Source organism: Hemitrygon akajei, chromosome 8 (assembly GCF_048418815.1).
Source record: "Hemitrygon akajei chromosome 8, sHemAka1.3, whole genome shotgun sequence".
Lineage (NCBI taxonomy): Eukaryota > Metazoa > Chordata > Chondrichthyes > Myliobatiformes > Dasyatidae > Hemitrygon > Hemitrygon akajei.
This window is the reverse complement of record NC_133131.1, coordinates 127681206-127701498: the sequence shown is the minus strand read 5'-3', so window position 1 is coordinate 127701498 and position 20293 is coordinate 127681206. Positions and strand designations below refer to the sequence as shown.

The following is a 20293-nucleotide window of genomic DNA, read 5'->3' as shown; positions in this document are numbered from 1 at the left end:
CATTTTAATATTTGAAGATTGTTAAATATCATTTATTTTCCCTCAGTTAAAGAATCTGAATTTATTGTGTCTCTGGATGCAGAGAAAGCTTTTGACAAGGTGGAATGGCCTTATTTGTTTCAGGTTTTGAAGAGGTTTAATTTTGGTCCGGGATTTATTTCCTGGATCAAACTGACTTATCAGGCCCTGGTGGCTGCGGTTATAACTAATAATCAAAAGTCTCCTTATTTTAGATTATATAGAGGAACCCATCAGGGTTGTTCTCTCTGTCCTTTATTATTTAATTTGGTTTTAGAACCACTTGCTCTTGCTCTTAGGGATACTAATTCTGTTCAGGGTATTAAGAGAGGGGATAAACTACATAAGGTTTCGTTATATGCAGATGATTTATTAGTTTACATTTCAGACCCTAGGAAATCTATTCCCTTTATGTTATCCATATTTACTGAATTTAGTATTTTTTCAGGATATAAACTAAACTTACATAAAAGTGAATTATTTCTTATTAATAATTACTCTGATTATTATGATCAAATACCTTTTAATATTGCTAAAAATTATTTTATTTATCTTGGTATTAAAATTACTAAAAATTTTAAAGACCTTTGTAAGTATAATTTCCTTCCTCTAATTGAATATACACAGCAAACGTTTTCCAAATAGTCGCCTATGTTGATGTCATTAATTGGTCGAATAAATACTATAAAAATGGTAATTTTACTGAAATTTTTATATACATTTCAAGCGTTTATGTGAATTGCTTAATGTGTAAAGTTAGTTTGTGCATGAAGGGACAGTGGTCAAGCAATCATACAAAACTTGTAGAACCCTGTCTGTCCCCTTACCTGAATTAAGCCCTCTGCTGCTCAAGCACAGATGTAGAGGAAATTGGCAAGATATTTCACTGCCAGACGCTTTCTGTTACCTCCTAGGTTTTTTTTATCTCTTATAAAAATTTTCCAGTCTTTTTTTTTTGTATGAATTGCCAAGAGGAGTTGTGGTTCTTTGTTTATACACAATAGCCTAAAATTACATTTATATGATTTTGACAGTATACATCCCTTTCATTGTTTGTATGTTTATTGCATTTTGTATTTGATATAACTTTTCCAATGATTTGTACTTACTCATTTTTTTTAAATCAATAAAAACAAGATTGAAAATGAAAAATGAAAAATGATTTTTATAAATGACCTGGATGAGGATCTGGAGGGATGGGTTAGTAAGTTTACTGATGACAGAAAGGTTGGAGGTATTGTGGATAGTGTGGAGGGCTGTCAGAGCTTACAGTGGGACATCTCTAGGATGCAAAACTGGGCTGAGAAGTGCCAGATGGAGTTCCACACAGTTAAGTGTGAAGTGGTTCATTTTGGTACATCAAATATGATGGCAGAATATAGTATTAATGGTAAGACTCTTGGCAGTGTGGAGGATCTTGGGGTCCGAGTCCATAGGACGCTCAAAGCAGCTGCACAGTTTGACGCTGTGGTTAAGAAGACATATGGTGTATTGGCCTTCATCAATCTTGGAATTGAATTTAGGAGCCGAGGGGTAATGTTGCAGCTATATAGGACCCTGGTCAGACACCACTTGGAGAACTGTGTTCAGCCCTCTTCACCTCACTACAGGAAAGATGTGGAAGCCTTAGAAAGGGTGCAGAGGAGATTTACAAGGATGTTACCTGGATTGGAGAGTATGCCTTATGAGAATAGGTTGAGTGAACTCGGCCTTTTCTCCTTGGAGCGATGGAGGTTGAGAGGTGATGTTATAGAAGTGTAGAAGATGATGAGAGGCATTGATCATGTGACTAGTCAGAGGCTTTTTTTCCAGGGCTGAAATGGTTACCACAAGAGGACACAGGTTTAAGGTGCTGGTGAGTAGGTACAGAGGAGATGTCAGGGTTAAGTATTTTACTCAGAGTGTGATGAGTGCGTGGAATGGGCTGCCGGCAACAATGGTGGAGGTGGATCCAATGGGGTCTTTTAAGAGACTTTTAGATAGGTACATGGAGCTTAGAAAAATAGAGAGCTATATGTAAGCCTAGTAATTTCTAGGGACATATTCGGCACAACTTTGTGGGCCGAAGGGCCTGTATTGTGCTTAGGTTTTCTATGTTACTACTTATCAGCTTAAAAAGTGGTCATTTAGAATTTGTAGTGTAATTTCCTACAGATCTATAATTCTGCATTATATAAATTCCAGGATGATCTTGTTTATTTTTTTCAATATTACAGGATTATTCTCTCAATGATATATTCCCTGCCAAAGATATATCTCCTTATGACCTACAGTATGTTTAGGAAATTAATTTGCCCATCACCAGTACATTCTGCACATGGTGAGTGTGCATCATTATAGCTGCTTTGTAAAGCATCTGCGGCCTTGGCAGTGACACAAACTGTAAAGCTTCATATGTGCAATTATGCTGTTACACTGCTTGGAATACATTTACAATATTGTGAACCAGTTTCTGGTCTATAAAATATTACTTATTGTATTAATTGCAAGGTATATCAATACCTAATTAACAAAGTGTATAATTGAAGCACAGATTCATAGTGTGTAAAGAGAATCACCGGGATATAGGCTGGGTTTATCTTCCTTGGAATAGAGAAGAATGAAAGAGGATATGATTGAGGAGCATAGATGGAATATATTCACAAATAATTCCCCAGAGCAGAGATGTGTAAAACTGGAGGGCACAAGGTTAAAGTAAGTGTTAAGAAGTTAAGAAGGGAACTAATCCAGAATGTTTTCACCTAGAGGATGTGGGAATCTGGAATGTACTTCCTAAAGGAATAAACCACAATGCCAGGACACAGAAAGCTACAAGCTAAGTGATGGAAAATGGGATTAGTCCAGAATTAGTCCAGAATCCTAATGAGATGCAGGAACGTGGTTATCCTGTCACTAGGTCAATGAATCTCTAGGATTCATTACAAAAAGCTTTCTGTTCAGTGCTTGGTTGGTCAGAAGGCATCTGCTTATTAATTTCTACCTGTTTATCAGAAATGATCAGTTCTAGAAAATCACTTAAACCTAATGTCTTTTCCACTTTAAAGTCTAGGAATGAGGCTCTGCCTATAATTAGTATTCAACCATTGATGAGAAACGTTTTTACTCAACTAAGAATTTCTGAGGGATTCCACTCTTACCCTTATTAATCAGAATCAGAATCAGGTTTAATATCCTTGGCATTTGTTCTGAAATTTGTTAACTTTGTGGCAACAGTCCAATGCAATACACGACAACAGAGAGAAAAATAAGTCAAGTCAAGTCACTTCCATTGTCATTTCGACCATAACTGCTCGTACAGTACATAGTAAAAATGAGACAACGTTTTTCATGACCATGGTGTTACATGACACAGTACGAAAACTAGACTGAACTGTAAACTGTAAATTACAGTAAATATATATTAAATAGTTAAATTAAATAAGTAGTGCAAAAATAGGAAATAAAGAAAGGTGTGAGGGAGTATTCATGGGCTCAATGTCCATTCAGAAATCGGATGGCAGAGGGGAAGAAGCTGTTTCTGAATTGTTGAGTGTGTGCCTTTACACTTCTGTATATCCTTTCTGATGGTAGCAATGAGAAGAGGGCATGTCTTGAGATGTGCAGGTCCTTAATAAGGGACGCCACCTTTATGAGCCACTGCTCCTTGAAGATGCCCTGAATACTACAGAGTCTAGTGCCCATGACGGAGCTGATAATGTTACAACTGTCTGCAGCTTACTTTGAAGTAGCAACCTTCCCCCCAACCCACCCACACCAGAAGGTGATGCAGCCAGTTAGAATGCTCTCCGCAGTACACCTATAGAAATTATGAGTGTTTTTGGTGACCGTCCAAATCTCCTCAAGCTCCTAATGAAGTATAGCCACTGTCTTGCCTTCTTAATAGCTGCATTGATATGATTTGGATTGGAAGGTTTTGGATTTGAGTCCTATTTTGGAAACTTTAATGCATAAAAATCTGGTACAGAATCAAGCAAGACATACATTTTTTTGAATAAACTGTTACGTGTTCTTTAAGGTGAAAATAACAAGAACTCTTTAAACAATCACCATGCCCAATAACCAAGGAGGAGAGATATAGGTGATCTAGTTCAATCTTTTCTGAAGATCGCAGGTCAAAATTTATCCCATGAACAAGCCAAATGAAGAAGAAACAAATTGCTGGTCAAACTGAGTGGGTCAGGCAGCATCTGTGCAGGGGAATGGACAGTTGATGTTTCCGGTGGAGAATCTTCATCTAGAGCCTTTATCTCTGATCCAGATTCTGGCAGTCACAAGTGGTACAATGTGGGGGAAAGTTTGGGAGAATGAGATATGGTTTGTGTAAATAGTTGCTTGAAGGTCATCATGGACTCTTTGGGCTGAAGGGCCTGATTCCAAGATGTATGAATCTGACTCTGGCAAACCAGATTATGAAGGAATTATCACATAATAATAACTTGTGGGTATGTATTGCTATCAAAGTGGCTCCTACATTGAGAATGGCTAAATATATTTTGTTGGCTGTGGAAACCTTTGAGATACCTAGGAGTAGGGTTTTTTTTTATTCTTTCTTTTCTTACCTGAATACAAAGTCAGCCTCGTTGATTTCAGCTCCACAGCTGCTGTTAATTAGAAATCCAGCATTTCCAACAACTGAGCAATATTTAAGTTTGTGATCTTTAAATGGATCTGTCTGAACAAAATAAACATTATTCAATTAGACAATTAAGCTACATTCAGAGCTATTTATTGGAGCCCAGTTCTGTGAGTCATCTCTGTTTATGCAAATCTCTCTCCAGTAACCACATTCAATCTTCACTCTTCCCTCCCACTGGCTTGCTCCATCTGTTTTTCATTTTCCCCCTCTTTCTCTACCTCTCCTTCTCCCCCCTCTTTCTCTCTCCCTCTCCCTCTGCCTCAGTCTATCATTCACATGCCATACTTCCCAACTCAACCCTGCTCTCCTACCCTGCATGGCAAACTTGCCTACCATTTGACATTGCTCTTCAGACAATGAATCCCAGAATCCTTTCTCACCACATCCATTCTGGCCAGCTTGCCCTCCTCATTCTCAGTCCTGATGCACAATTTCAAGTCAAATCAAGTTTATTGTCATTTAACTATATACATGTATACTGTCAAACTAGGCAAGGTGTAAAGGACATTCGTACACATAACACACATATAACACACAATAACTTAGGAAAGTAAGTGTAAAACCCTGGTTAAGATTTCTACTGCTATGCTGTGAGGTACTTTTTTTTTTATTTTAGTAATTTTCTGCAAATACAGTGTGTCCTGTTAGTGAGATTCATACACTGTTGTTTTGCCTTCGGTTAAAGATAAGGAGCATTTGTTTTGGGTCATTCCAGAGATTGGGAGTGTCAGATTTCTGAAGGACAGTAGTCTGGTTTGGGGTCTCTTCTGTGGAGGTACAAAAGAGAGCACAAGCGAAGATGCTCGGAGGATCCCACTTGAAACAGTGTATTGTGCAGATGAATGGTTTAAAGGAAGAAGAGCCAATGCTCCTGAGTTAGCCTGTCATTTGTGATTGTCTTTGAGGTAAATTCAAACTGTGGGAGGAGTCGTTCACACAGGATGTGGGTTCAGCGCATAAGTAAAGCAATACCCAACTACTCCAAAAATGAGCTTCAACGTTTATGTGCACATTGGAATGGTTTAACCTTAATGGCCCCTTTTAAATTTATTTTCTTTTTCTGAAACTCTTTGCTAACATTAAAAATTTGGTAAATATACGTGCTTTATAATTTTATGACATTCATCAATCTTTCATTTCCTGGCAAATGTTGATTGTCTTTAGGACAGTATTTACACAGCTTTCACTACTAACAGTGTTCCTTAATCAGAACATCCTTACTTTCCTGTTTCGTTAAACCCAAATCATACCGACCCTAGATGTTTTGTTTATGAAAAGTAGCCCTCTCACAGCTGGCTCACATGGCTGTTAGCCAAGTTAGCTAGCAAGCCAAGTTTGGATAGAGGGTTACATAAGGATAAAATTGAGAGATGAGTTATGCATAAAATACGAAGCATAAATTCAATATTGTAAGGTAGAGAGAGATCCAATTAACCAGTGGCACACAAAATGTCACCAAATCACTTCCTCCCACAAATGCTGCTCAACCTGCTGAGTTCCTCCACCAGATTGTTTCTTGCTCTAGAACCCAGAAAGCTACAACATACACAGATGGAAGCTGAGGTGCTGTATCTCACTGGGCCTCTTGATCCTGGCACAGAAGACTAAGGCAGATTAGGTGGAAAGGAGGATGGATGCTTCACTACCAGATGAACTCAGCGGCTTCTATGCCCACTTTGAAAGGGAGAATTTAACCACAGCTGTGAAGTTCATTGCTGTACCTGGTGACCCTGTAATCTCTGTCTCAGAGGCCAATGTTAGGCTGTCCTTAAAGAGGGTGAACCTTCGCAGGGTGGAAGGTCCCGATTGAGTACCTGATAAGGCTCTGAAAACTTGTGCCAATCAACTAGCGGGAGTATTCAAGGGTATTTTCAAACTTTCACTGCTATGGACGGAAGTTCCCACTTACTTCAAAAAGGCAACAATTACACCAGTGCCTAAGAAGAAGAATGTGAGCTGCCTTAATGACTAATGCCCGGTTGCACTCACATCAACAGTGATGAAATGCTTTGAGAGGTTGGTCATCACTAGACTGAACTCCTGCCTCAGCAAGGACCTTGTCCCACTGCAATTTGCCTATTGCCAAAATAGGTCAACAGCAGATGCAATCTCAATGGCTCCTGGCACCACCTCAGACCACCTGGACAACACAAAAACCAATGTCAGGATGCTGTTCACCGACAATAGCTCAGCTTTTAATACCATCCCTCTGCAATTAGATCTTCGACTTCCTAACCAGAAGACCACAATCTGTGTGGATTGATGATAATATACACTCCTCACTGATGATAACACTGGCGCACCTCAGGGGTGTGTGCTTAGCCCACTGCTCTACTCTCCCTATACCCATGACTTGGAGGTTAGGCATAACTCAAATACCATCTATATTTCTGCTGATGATACAACCATTGTTGGTAGGATATCAGATGGAGATGAGAGGGCATGCAGGAGTGAGATATGCTGTCTAGTGGATTGGCGTTACAGCAACTACCTTGTACTCAATGTCAGTGAGACAAAAGAACTGATAGTGGACTTCAGGAAGGGTGAGATGAAGGAACACACACTAATCCTCATAGTGGAATCAGAAGTGAAGAGAGTGAGCAGTTTCAAGTTCCTGAGTGTCAAGATCTCTGAGGACCTAACCTGGTTCCAACATATCGATGCAGTTATAAAGAAGGCAAGACAGCGACTATACTTCATTAGGAGTTTGAAGAGATTTGGTATATTAACAAATACACTTAAAAACTTCTATAGATGTACTGTGGAGAGTGTTCTGACAGGCTGTATCACTGTCTGGTATGGAGGGAGGGGGGCTACTGCACAGGACCGAAAGAAGCTGCAGAGGGTTGTAAATTTAGTCAGCTCCGTCTTAGGTACTAGCCTACAAAGTACCCAGGACATCTTCAAGGAGCAATGCCTCAGAATGGCAGCATCCATTATTAAGGATGTCCAGCACCCAGGGCATGCCCTTTTCTCACTGTTACCATCAGGTAGCAGGTACAGAAGCCTGAAGACACACACTCAGTGACTCAGGAACAATTTCTTCCCCTCTGCCATCCAATTCCTAAATGGACATTGAACCCTTGGATACTACCTCACTTTTTAAATACATATTATTTCTGTACTTTGCACAGTTTCTAATCTATTCAATATACATTTACTGTAATTGATTTAATTGTTATTATTATTTTCTTCTATATTATGTATTGCATTGAACTGCTGCTGCTAAGTTAACAAATTTCATGACATATGTTGATGATAACAAACCTGATTCTGATGCTGAATTAATTGGAATTTTCATACCTGGAGTGCAGGAGTGCAGTTGGAATCTGAAATGCTCTGTTTGGAGGGAGGTGGAGGAAAGTACTCTCACAACATCTGAATGGCATATTGACAATGTGAAGGCAAGTATGCAATTTAACTTGTCATCACAGCCAGCAGTGACAACATGGGCTGAAGGACCTCGCTATGTACTGTACTGTCCTATATTCCATGAATCACCAAGATATGGAGCGCATTGAACCAAGGGCTGGCACAGACATAGAGGGCCGAGGGGCCTGTTTCTGTACCTTCTGACTGTACGGTTTTAGGAAGAAAAGGAGCACAGAAGGGAATTACAAGAATGATGACACAATTGAGGGATGTCAGTTACAAGACTGGATCAGAGAAGTCAAATCAATAATGAGGGAGAGGAGATTTCTTAAGGGCGTACAAGATGGGTGCAGGTAGAATAGAATGGACTATTAGGAAGGGGAACATATTTCCATTTGCTATTCATGTGAGGACAGAGAACAGATTTATAAAGGACAATAGAAACATGGAGGAAGAGATTTCAAAGAAAATTATATTGAGATTGGTTGCAATCTGGAACTCATTTTCTTTAAGAATAAACACAATTGATTAGTGTTTTCAAAAGGTAATTGAAAATAATTTAAATGGTATAAGTGGGAAGAGCATCTGAATACAGATAGGACAACAAAATGTTGGTATCATTAGAGAGTGAGACAGCTTTGGAGGAAGGAGAAACAGGTGACATTTCAAGTTACAAACCGGTTTGTCAGATCTATAAGAATAAACATTCTTAGTTTTATGTTGTAGTGATGTTTCAAGTTACAAACCGGTTTGTCAGATCTATGAGAATAAACATTCTTAGTTTTATGCTGTAGTGATGGTGGGCAAGGGATAAAGAGGACAAGTTAAATCAAAAGGGATACGCTGTAAACAAGGTCATTCAGTTGACTCAACACACACAAAATGCTGGTGGAACACAGCAGCCCAGGCAGCTTCTATAGGGAGAAACACTATCGACATTTCGGGCCAAGACCCTTTGTCAGGACAGTCAGTTGACTGATTGATGAGGGCATTAGAGCAGAAAAAAGCTAAAGCATTTTATATGCTTGTGTACACATGACAAATCTAAATTCATAGGTGCCATGTTACTTTGCTTGTATTCTTTCTACTGTTGTCATTAAACTATTAATGGCTTTCTTCACTGCTAATCACTGTAGCAAATCTGGAATTCTATTCATATATTCCCATTGTCCTTTCTAATCTTCCTTGTTTTCTCACTTTCTCAGTTCTAAGCAGTTGGAAATATCTAGGTTATTGCTATTTCAACAGATGCCACTTGGCCTGCTGAGAATATGCATTTAGAAACTATTGAATTTAAAAATCCCACTGATTATCTTAATAAGCATTAATATGTATATTTGATGTGGGAAGGCCACAAAATGAGTTTGATAATGTTTATTTTGTACCACAAAATTGATATCACTGTGACAGACATGGTCTGTGCCCTTAAAAGAGAGAGGGAGAAACTGGTTACTGTACTGCTCCCTGCTTCTGGGTTGCTATGATGAAAGAGAGGTGGAGTTATATGATGGACAATTGATGTTTACTGATGCTTCATTACATGTTTAATTTAATCAAGGTCAGATGACTCTCTCGCAGAGACACAGAGTGAACGCCGGTTAAGGTGACTGGTCAACGAAAAGGAGGCCAGGGACAGAAAAGTCACTGGGTGAAACTTTCGAGTGCATACAAAGGTGGGTTGAGGATCGATCAGGGAAATTGATCAGTGGCTATCACGTTGCGTAGAAGGGCTGACCCTGTGGAGGCTACCGATGTGTTTACCCTTGCCTGGGTGGTAGTTTTCCCTTGAAGACGGTACCCTTTGTGATAAGCTACGTTTGGTTAACTGGAGAGTGGATTCGGAGTCCGACAACAGAAGACCAATGACACCTGTTTATTCATTCTTCTCCTATTGTGGATTTCATCTTGGCTTACAGATACCTCTCTCTTGCCCCACCAACTCCGTGCATTGAACTGAACTTTCTTACATTACCATCGTAAGACTTTAAATCTTGCCACTTGAGCTTGAATTAGTTTGGGAATTATATTTACACACATATATATGCATAGCATGCTAAATTTTGATTTACCTGGTTTAAGTTACTATATTAAGTAGTTACTAAAAAATAATGGTTTTTAACATCAAAACCAGAATCCAGGTGTATTGTGTTGCTGCCGGTTCTTTTAAACCATTGCGTGTACATAACAACAGGATGAACAATTCAGTTCTTTACCTCACAGATTTTGTGTGCAGTTCAAAATATTTGCATGTATAAGAAACATTTTCAAAACCACAACTTGGTAATATCAGGGTTCACAGAAACATACCATAGGGCATGGTGCCAGGCCTTTCTGCCCATCTGATCCATGCCAAACAGTAAGCACCTATCAGCATTAACCAAACCTTCTAAGATTTGGTGAGTATCGTTCAATGCCTAGGCAATTCAAATAATTACATATCAATTCAAATGGTTACATGACATCTCAAGTGCTGTCAATAACTCTGCTTCCACCACTCTCTCTGGCATTGTATTTTGGGTACTCACTATTCTCTGGGTGTAAGCAATCCCTCTCAGATTCCCCCCAAAATTTATTGTATATCCTTCAGTTTCCTTTACAGAACATCAGAGTTGCACTTACCACTCCTTGTGCAATAAATAACATTTCTTCTATGCTTTCTTCCAATTGCCTAAAAAGTATATTGCCATTGCTGTCCTGGGGCAAAGGTGCTGAATGTCTACTCTATTTATGCCTCTTAACATCTTACACACCTCCATCAAGTTGCCTCTTATCTTCTCCATTCCAACGAGAAAAGCCCCAACTTGCTCAACTTTTCCTCATATTTTCTCAAATCCAGGTAAATCACCTTTGTACTCTCTCAAAAGCTTCCATATCCTTTATGTAATTAGGTGAGCCGAACTGAACACAATACTCGAAGTGTGGCCGAGCCAGAGTTTTGTAGAGCTGCAACATTACTTCGTAGCACTTGAACTGAGACATCTGCTAAAGAAGACCAACACACCGTACTCTTTCTTAGGTACCCTATTAACTCACAGAACAACTCTCAGTGATCTATGGACTTGGACCCCAAGGTCCCTGTATCCCTGTATCCCTGTATTAAGAATCCTGCTCTTACCCTTATATTTGTTGTTCAATATCAACCTTCCAAAGAGAATCGCTTCTCAGTTTTGTGGATTGAACTCCACCTGCCACAACTCAGTGCAGCTCTGCATCCTGTCCATGTCCCATGTAATGCACACAAAATCCTGGACACTCAGCATGTCCTTTATTCCAATGGAGAGGAAGAAGCAGACCACGTTTTGGGCTGAGATCCTTCATTATGACTGGAAAGCAGGGGAGAGAAGACAGAATAAGTGGATGGGGTGAGGGGAAGGAGTACAGGCTGGAGGTGATCGCTGAAGCCAGCTGAGGCAGAAGTTGGGTGGGTGGAGGAGGAATGAAGTGAGAAGGTGTAAAATGTAAAAGTTGAAGAAGCAGAGATCTGATAGGAGTGAAGAGTGGACAATGAGAGAAAGATAAGGAGGAGGTGCACCAGAGGGAGGTGATAGGCAAGTGAGGAGAAGAGAGGGGAAGAGTCAGAATGGGGAATGAAAAAGGGAGAAGGGAAGGGGAGAAGATATCGCAAAGTAGAGAAATCAGTGTTTATGCTGTCAGGTTGGAGGCTACCCAAATAGAATACGAGATGTTGCTCCCTAAACATGCTTCATCATGGCACAAATGGAGGCCATGGTCCAACATGTCAGAATGGGAGTGGGAAGTAGAATAAAACTAGGTGGCCACCAGGAGATTCTGCTCATTGAGGCAGATGGAGCAAAAATGCTCAACAAAGCCATCCCACAATCAATGTTGGGTCTCACCATTGTAGAGGACACCACACCAGCAGCATCAGATATAGTAGATGACCCCAACAGACTCTTAGGTGAAGTGTTGCCTCATCTGGAAGAATTGTTTGGGGTCCTGAATAATGTTGAGGGAAGAGGTGAAGGGGTAAGTGTAGTATTTGTCCTGCTTGCAGGAATCAGTGGGGAGGGAGGAATGGACAAGGAAGTCATGGAGAGAACAATCCCTATGGAAAGCGGAAAGTGGGGGGGGAGGGGGTGAAGAGAGAAAAAAGTGTTCAGTGCAAGATCCTGTTGAAAATGGTGGAAGTTATGAAGAATAATGTGCTGGTTGCAGAGACTTGTGGAGTGGTAGGTAAGGGCAAAGGTTAATCTCTCCCAGTTAAGATGAGGGCAGATGAATGCGAAATGGAGGAGATGTGGGTGAGGGCAACACCAGTGGTAGTGGAAGGGAAGCCCCACTCTTTGAAGAAGGAAGACAACTCTGATGCTCTGTAAAGGAAAGCCTTATGCTGGGAATTGATACAATGGAGACGGAGGAACTAAGAAAAGAGAACGACATTTTTACACGTGACAGGTTGGGGAAGAGGTATAGTCAAGATAGCACTGAGAGTCAGTAGGTTTATAAAACATATCAGGTAGATATAATAAAAGATATTATTAAAGGGAACATGCAATGTTGGCACAGGACGTGTGGTAACACTTGTGGGCTAGCCCCAGCACCATCCTTCAACTGTGTTGGTCTTTGATGGAAACAAGTTGGATGCAAAGTCGATGACAAGCTCAGCATCTTCAGACATGCCACTCAGGAACTTGTGCTTTTGACAAGTCATTAATGTAGCGTAGAAAGAGTTGGGAAGCATTGCCAGGAAAGACTTGGAATATGGACTGTTCCACGCACCAACAAAAGAGCAGACATAGCTAGAACTGATGCAGGTGCCATTGGCTATACCTTCAAGTTCAATTTCAAGTTCAAAGTTATTGTCATTCAGCCATACACAGATACAGTATATAGTTAAGCACAGCACATATAGTTATGAACCAGCACATACTGTACAGTCACAAAATAATATTACACAAGTCCTTGCGTAGTATGACCTGAAGATTGACATGTTGACATAAAGTGGCAGGTGCATGTTTATCTTAGACTGATGGGGGATAGAGGTGTATAAGAACTGGAAATTAGGTGATCAGGGGCAGGGAACCGAAGGTGCTTAAATGGATCAAGAGTATGTGAAGTGTCACAGGTGTAGGTGGGAAGGGACTGAACCAAGGGCAATATGACAGAGTTGAGATATTCAGACATGAGTTCAGTGGGGCAGAAGCAAACAGAAACAATGAGCCTACCTGAAGAGTCAGATTTGTGGATCTTGGGTTTGAGGTAAGAACGAGCAGCGTGGGGTAAATGAACCATGAGGTTGGTGACAGAGGATGGAAGCTCTCCTCTTGTAATCCTCCTAAAGTAAAGCAAAAGAGTGGGGGGAAAAGGAAGCCAAAGCTAGTGGGAAGATAGAGGACTGGGAAGCTATTAAAAAATTTTAAATGGAAACTAAGAAGTTCATTAGGAAAGAAAAGATGAATTATGAAAGGAAGCTGGGGACTAATATCAAAGGAGATACTGAAAGCTTTCTTAAGCATGTAGAGTGTAAAAGAGAGCTGAGGGTAGATATATCACCAACAGAAAAAGACGCTGGAGATATTGTAATGAGAGACGCAGAGATGGCAGAGGAACTGAATGTGTGTTTTGCATCAGTCTTCACAGTGGAATACATCTGCAGTATACCGAACATTCAAGAGTGTCAGGGAAATGAAGAATGTGCAGTGAAAGTTTTGACTGAGAAGGTGTTCAGGAAGCTTAATAGTCTAAGGGTGAATAAATCTCCTGGACCTGAAGGACTGCACGCTCAGGTTCTGAAGGAAGTAGCTGGAGAGATTGCGGAAGCACTAACAATGATCTGTCCGGAATCGATAGATTTTGGCATTTTACCAGTTGATCGGAAAATTGCAGAAGATACTCCGCTATTTAAGAATGGTGGGAGGCAGCAGAAAGGAAACTATAGACCTGTTAGCCTGACATCACTGGTTGGGAAATTGTTGGAATCAATTGTTAGGGATGAGATTATGGAGTACCTGGAGGCACAGGACAAAATAGGCCAAAACCAGCATAGTTTCCTGAAAGGGAAATCCTGCCTTACTACCCTACTGCAACTTTTGGAGGAAATTACAAGCAAGGTGGACAAAGGAGATGCAGTAGATGTGGTGTACTTAGATTTTCAGAAGGCCTTTGACAAAGTGCCGCACATGAAGCTGCTTAACAAGATAAGGATAAGAGCCCATAGAATTTTAGGGAAGTTACTAGCATGGGTGGAGCATTAGCTGATCGGCAGAAAACAGACAGTAGGAATAAAGGGATACTACTCTGGTTGTCTGCCGGTTACCAGTGGAGTTCCACAAGGGTTGGTGTTGGGACCATTGCTTTTTACGATGTATGTCAATGATTTGGACTATGGGATTAATGGATTTGTGGCTAAATTTGCCGATGATACAAAAATATGTGGAGGAGCGGGTAGTGTTGAGGAAACAGAGACTGCAGAGAGACTTAGATAGTTTAGGGGAATGGGGAAAGAAGTGGAAAATGAAATACAATGTTGGAGAGTGTATGGTCATGCACTTTGGTGGAAGAAATAAACAGGCAGACTATTATTTAGATGGGGAGAGAATTCAAACTGCAGAGATGCAAGAGGACTTGTGAGCCCTTGTGTAGGATACCCTAAAGGTTAACCACCAGGTTGAGTCGGTGGTGAAGAAAGTGAGTGCAATGTCGGCATTCATTTCTGGAGGGATAGAATATAAGAGCAGGGATGTGATGTTGAGGCTCTGTAATGCACCAGTGAGACTTCACTTGGAGTATTGTGTGCAGTTTTGGACTCTTTATTTTAGAAAGAATATACTGCCATTGGAAAGGGTTCAGAGAAGATTCACGAAAATGATTCCAGGAATGAAAGGGTTACCGTATGAGGAACATCTGGCAGCTCTTCGGCTGTATTCCCTGGAGTTCAGGAGAATTAGGAGGGATCTGATAGAAACATTGCAAATGTTAAATCTAATCTATGCCATAAATTAGATATGGCAAAGTTATTTCCCATGGTAGGAGATTCTCGGACAAGAGGGCATGACTTCAGGATTGAAGGACTTCATTTAGAACTGAGACATGGAGAAATTACTTTAGTCAGAGGGTGATAAAACTGTGGAATTGTTGCCAAGAACGGCTGTGGAGGCCAAGTCATTGGGTGAATTTAAGCAAGTGAGGTTAAGAATAGGATGCTCTGGAGGATGAACATATAGCTGAAGAACTGGTGTAGGGGGCAGGGTTTCAGTTTTCGGGATCATTGGGACCTCTTCTGGGGCAGGTGGGACCTGTACAAGAGAGACGCGTTACACCTGAACTACAGGGGACCAATATCCTTGCAGGGAGGTTTGTTAGTGCTATTGGGGAGGGTTTAAACTAGATTTGCAGGGGGATGGGAACCAGAGTGCCAGAGCAGATAGTGGAGCAGAGGTGAAAATAAATGATGTTAAAGGTTTATGCGAAGTCACAAATAGAAGGGTTGTGTGTGGTGGTAATAATCTTTTCAGGTGTGTCTATTTCAATGTGAGGAGTACTGTAGGGAAGGCTGACGAGCTGAGGGCATGGATTAACATGTGGAATTATGACATCGTAGCCTTTAGTGAAACTTGGCTACAGGAGGAGTAGGACTGGCAGCTTAATGTTCCAGGGTTACGATGTTTCAGACGTGATAGGGGCAGAGGGCTGAAGGGTGATGGTGTGGCATTGCTAGTCAGGGAAAATCTTACAGCAGTGCTTCAGCAGGACAGATTAGCGGGCTTGTCTACTGAGGCCATATAGGTGGAGCTGAGAAACAGGAAATGTATGACCACATTAATGGGGTTGTATTATAGACCACCCAATAGTCAGCGAGAATTGGAGGACAACTGCAGGAAACATAAAGTTGTGATAGTAGGGGATTTTAATTTTCCACATATTGATTGGGAGGTCCATACTGTTAAAGGTCTAGATGGGTTAGGGTTTGTAAAATGTGTTCAGGAAAGTTTTCTCAATCAATATATAGAGGTACTGACTAGAGAGGATGCAATATTAGATATCCTACTAGGAAATGAGTTAGGTCAGATGATGTAAGTGTGTCTACGGGAACAATTTGGTTCCAGTGATCATAACACCATTAGTTTCAACTTGATCATGGATAAGGATAGATCTGGTCCTTGGGTTGAGGTTCTAAACTGGAAAAAGGCCAGATTTGAAGAAATGAGAAAGGATCTAAAAAGCGTGGATTGGGACAGGTTGTTCTCTGGCAAGGATGTGACTGGTAAGTGGGAGGCCTTCAAAGGAGAAATTTTGAGAGTGCAGAGTTTGTATGTTCCTGTCAGGATTAAAGGCAAAGTTAATAAGAACAAGGAACCTTGTTTAAAAGGGATATTGGAACTGATAAAGAAGAGAGAGATGTATGACATGTATAGGAAACAGGGAGCAAATAAGATGCTTATAGAGTATAAAAAGTGCAAAAAAACTTAAGAAAGAAATCAGGAGGGCTAAAAGAAGACATGAAGTAGTTTTGGCAGTCAAGGTGAAGGATAATCCAAAGAGCTTCTACAGGTATATTAAGTGCAAAAGGATAGTAAGGGATAAAATTGGTCCTCTTGATGATCAGAGTGGTCGGCTATGTATGGAACCAAAAGAAATTGGGGAGATCTTAAATGTGTTTTTCGCGACTGTATTTACTAAGGAAACTGGCGTGGAGTCAATGGAAATAAGGCAAACAAGTAGTGAGGTCATGGAGCCTATACAGATTGAAGAGGAGGAGGTGCTTGCTATCTTGAGGCAAATCAGAGTAAATAAATCCCCAGGACCTGACAGGGTATTCCCTCGGACCTTGAAAGAGACTAGTGTTGAAATTGCAGGGGCCCTGGCAGATATATTTAAAATATTGCTATCTACGGGTGAGGTACTGGAGGATTGGATCGTTGTTCCATTGTTTAAAAAGGCTCTAAAAGTAATCTGGGAAATTATAGGCCGGTAAGTTTGACGTCGGTAGTAGGTAAATTATTGGAAGGAATACTAAGAGATAGGATCGACAAGTATTTAGATAGGCAAGGACTTATTAGGGAGAGTCAACACGGCTTTGTGCATGATAGGTCATGTTTAACAAATCTATTAGAGTTTTTCGAGGAGGTTACCAGGAAAGTGGATGAAGGAAAGGCAGTGGATGTTGTCTACAGGGACCTCAGTAAGGCCTTTGACAAGGTCCCACATGGGAAGTTAGTTAGGAAGATTCAGTCGCTAGGTATACACGGTGAGGTAGTAAATTGGATTAGACATTGGCTCAATGGGAGAAGTCAGAGAGTGGTAGTGGAGGATTGCTTCTCTGAGTGGAGGCCTGTGACTAGTGGTGTGCCACAGGGATCAGTGCTGGGTCCATTGTTATTTGTCATCTATATCAATGATCTGGATGATAATGTGGTAAATTGGATCAGCAAATTTGCTGATGATACAAAGATTGGAGGTGTAGTGGACAGTGAGGAACATTTTCAAAGCTTGCAGAGGGATTTGGACCAGCTGGAAAAATGGGCTGAAAAATGGCAGATGGAGCTTAATACAGATGGTCTGAAGTATTGCACTTTGGAAGGAAAAACCAAGGTAGAAAATACAAGGTAAATGGTAGGACACTGAGGAGTGCAGTAGAACAGAGGAATCTGGGAATAAAGATACAAAATTCCCTAAAAGTGGCTTCACAGGTAGATAGGGTAGTAAAGAGAGCTTTTGATACATTGTCCTTTATAATTCAAAGTATTGAGTATAAGAGTTGGAATGTTATGGTGAGGTTGTGTAAGGCATTGGTGAAGCCAAATTTGGAGTATTGTGTGCACTTTTGGTCACCAAATTACAGGAAGGATATTAATAAGGTTGAAAGAGTGCAGAGAAGGTTTATAAGGATGTTGCCAGGAATTGAGAAACTGAGTTACAGAGAAAGGTTGAATAGGTTAGGACTTTGTTCCCTGGAGCATAGACGAATGAGGGGAGACTTGATAGAGGTATATAAAATTATGATGGGTATAGATAGAGTGAATGCAAGAAGGCTTTTTCCACTGAGGCTAGGGGAGAAAAAAACCAGAGGACATGGGTTACGAGTGAAGGGGTAAAAGTTTAAAGGGAACATTGGGGGCGGGGCTTCTTCACACCGAGACTGGTGGGAGTGTGGAATAAGCTGCCAGATGAAGTGGTAAATGTGGGCTCACTTTTAACATTTACGAAAAACACGGAATGATACATGGATGAGAGGTGTATGGAGAGATATGGGCCAGGTGCAGGTTAGTGGGATTGGTCAGAAAAATGGTTCAGCACAGCCAAGAAGGGCCAAAAGGCCTATTTCTGTGCTGTAATATTCTGTGGTTCTATGGTTATGATTTTTTTTTAGTCAAAGTGCTTATTTGCACACTATTTTGAATTAAGTTACTCGCTATTTTTAAGTTTGCTTGCTATTTTGAATGTTTTGCACCATGGTGCTAGAGGAATGCTGTCTCACTCAGCTGTATCTATGTATGGTCTTTTAATGATATTTAAACTTGATTTGATTAGTTATTTAAGAGGTAAGTTAAGAAAAGAAACACTTGCCTTCTTTTGCATAGTATTTTCCTTTTCTTTTCACCATCTTGAATAACTTATCTCTAATTTATGTTTTGTGTATTGTTTTATCATACCCGTGATGCTGCAAGTGAGTGTTTCATTGTTCTGGTTCCTTGCTCTACTAGAGATACTGATCAGTAGTAGATCCTATTCTAGCTGAAGCATTTCCATATTGGACCCTACCTTGTTCTCCTCAACAAATCCAAACAAGATTGAGGTAATGCATTTTCCCAGGCCAAATTCTGAGAGGATGTATTATATATTACGTATAAACCCAATTGTTTCGGAGATTGTCAGACCTAAGTCATTCTGTAGACTTAGGAGTTCCAATTTATCTGGGTATTCTTGGAAAAACTGCATATATCAAGCTGGGAATTATGAGACACTGACATGGATCCCAACAGAAGTAACAACTCAAATTGCAACAGTATCCAAATGTGACACTAATGATCAGAAATGAAAGAATAAAAAGATTTTAATTGATTAATGTTGTGCAACATTAGGTTTTTTTTCCCTACTCCTCAAATTTAACTTATCCACAGCCTCCATGCACTGCTGAGCAAACCAAAACTTACCTTCGGAATCAGGTCAAAGATGTCTTTGGTAATTGTAATTTTGTTTTTGGATCCTATTGCATAACTGACGTTTGTACCCAGTGGAGTATTGACTTGTGTAATAACGAAATTTTTTGATGCATTACAGCATTTCTGTAACTGTGATCTGGAAGGCAAAACATTTTGTGACAATGACTGTTGAGTATCATATATTTAGCTGACTTATCACTGCTCATTCAGGAGGATGTAGGTACCTTTTTTAATAAGGGATCAAGACAGCGATTTTCAGAACCAAGTGACACTATTGAAGAAGATTAGCCTTAGATAATACCTAAAGTCTTGAACAGCATAATCATCCTTCATCCAAAAGTATACTAAACAAATCAGGTGTCCTCATATTCTGTCTGGGTAGCCTCCAACCCGATCACATGAACATCAATTTCTCCCGGTAATTTCTCTCCTTCTCTCTTTTTCCATTCTCTATTCTAACTCCCCTCTTACACTTCTCTTCTTCTCACCTCCCTCTGGTGCCCCTCCTCCTTCCCGTTCTCCAATGGTACCCTCTCCTCTCTTATCCAATATCTTCTTCAACCCTTTAACTTTTCCACCTATCACCTTCCACCTTCTCACTCTCCCTCCCCCCCCCCCGCTACCCATCTACTTCTCACCACATCTAGCCCCACCTATCATCTGCCAGCTTGTACTCTTTCCCATACCCTCACCTTCTTATTCTAGTACTTCCCCCTTCCTTTCAAGTCCCGATGAAGAGACTTGGCCCAAAAGGTCAACTGTCTATTCCTCTCCATAGATGCTGCCTGACCTGTTGAGTTCCTTTAGCATTTTGTGTGTTCTGCCTTCAAATTCGACCACCCAAAATGAATCACTTCACATTTTTCACATTAAACTCTATCTTCCACTTCGGTATCCTATCAATTGTCCTGTTTTAACCTTCAACGATATTGTACTCTGTCTACAACATTACCAACCTTCATGTCATCTGCAAACTTGCTAAACCACCCTGCCACATCCTCATTCAAGTCAATTATATTGTAAGAATCACAAAGAGCAGAGGTCTTTGATAGATCCCTATGGAACACCACTGGTCATTCATGTCCAGACAGAATATGCTCCACGTACAATCGTCCTCTGCTTCTATAGGAAAGCCAATTCTGAA

At 40.5% G+C, this 20293-nt stretch overlaps 1 protein-coding gene across 3 annotated transcripts in view; it reads right to left on the bottom strand.

Moving 5' to 3' along the window:
* Positions 1-20293, bottom strand: part of LOC140732249 (alpha-2,8-sialyltransferase 8F-like) — a 65092-nt gene that overhangs the window by 19906 nt on the left and 24893 nt on the right. For all 3 annotated transcript variants that reach the window (XR_012100026.1, XM_073054596.1, XM_073054597.1), the window contains exons 4-5: positions 19141-19285; positions 4578-4690 (exon numbers count right to left, since the gene is read on the bottom strand). Coding sequence is in view for 2 of the 3 variants with exons in the window: in XM_073054596.1 (XP_072910697.1) it covers positions 4578-4690; positions 19141-19285 (258 nt within the window). In the remaining variant the exon portion in view is untranslated. The remainder of the gene's footprint in view (positions 1-4577; positions 4691-19140; positions 19286-20293) is intronic.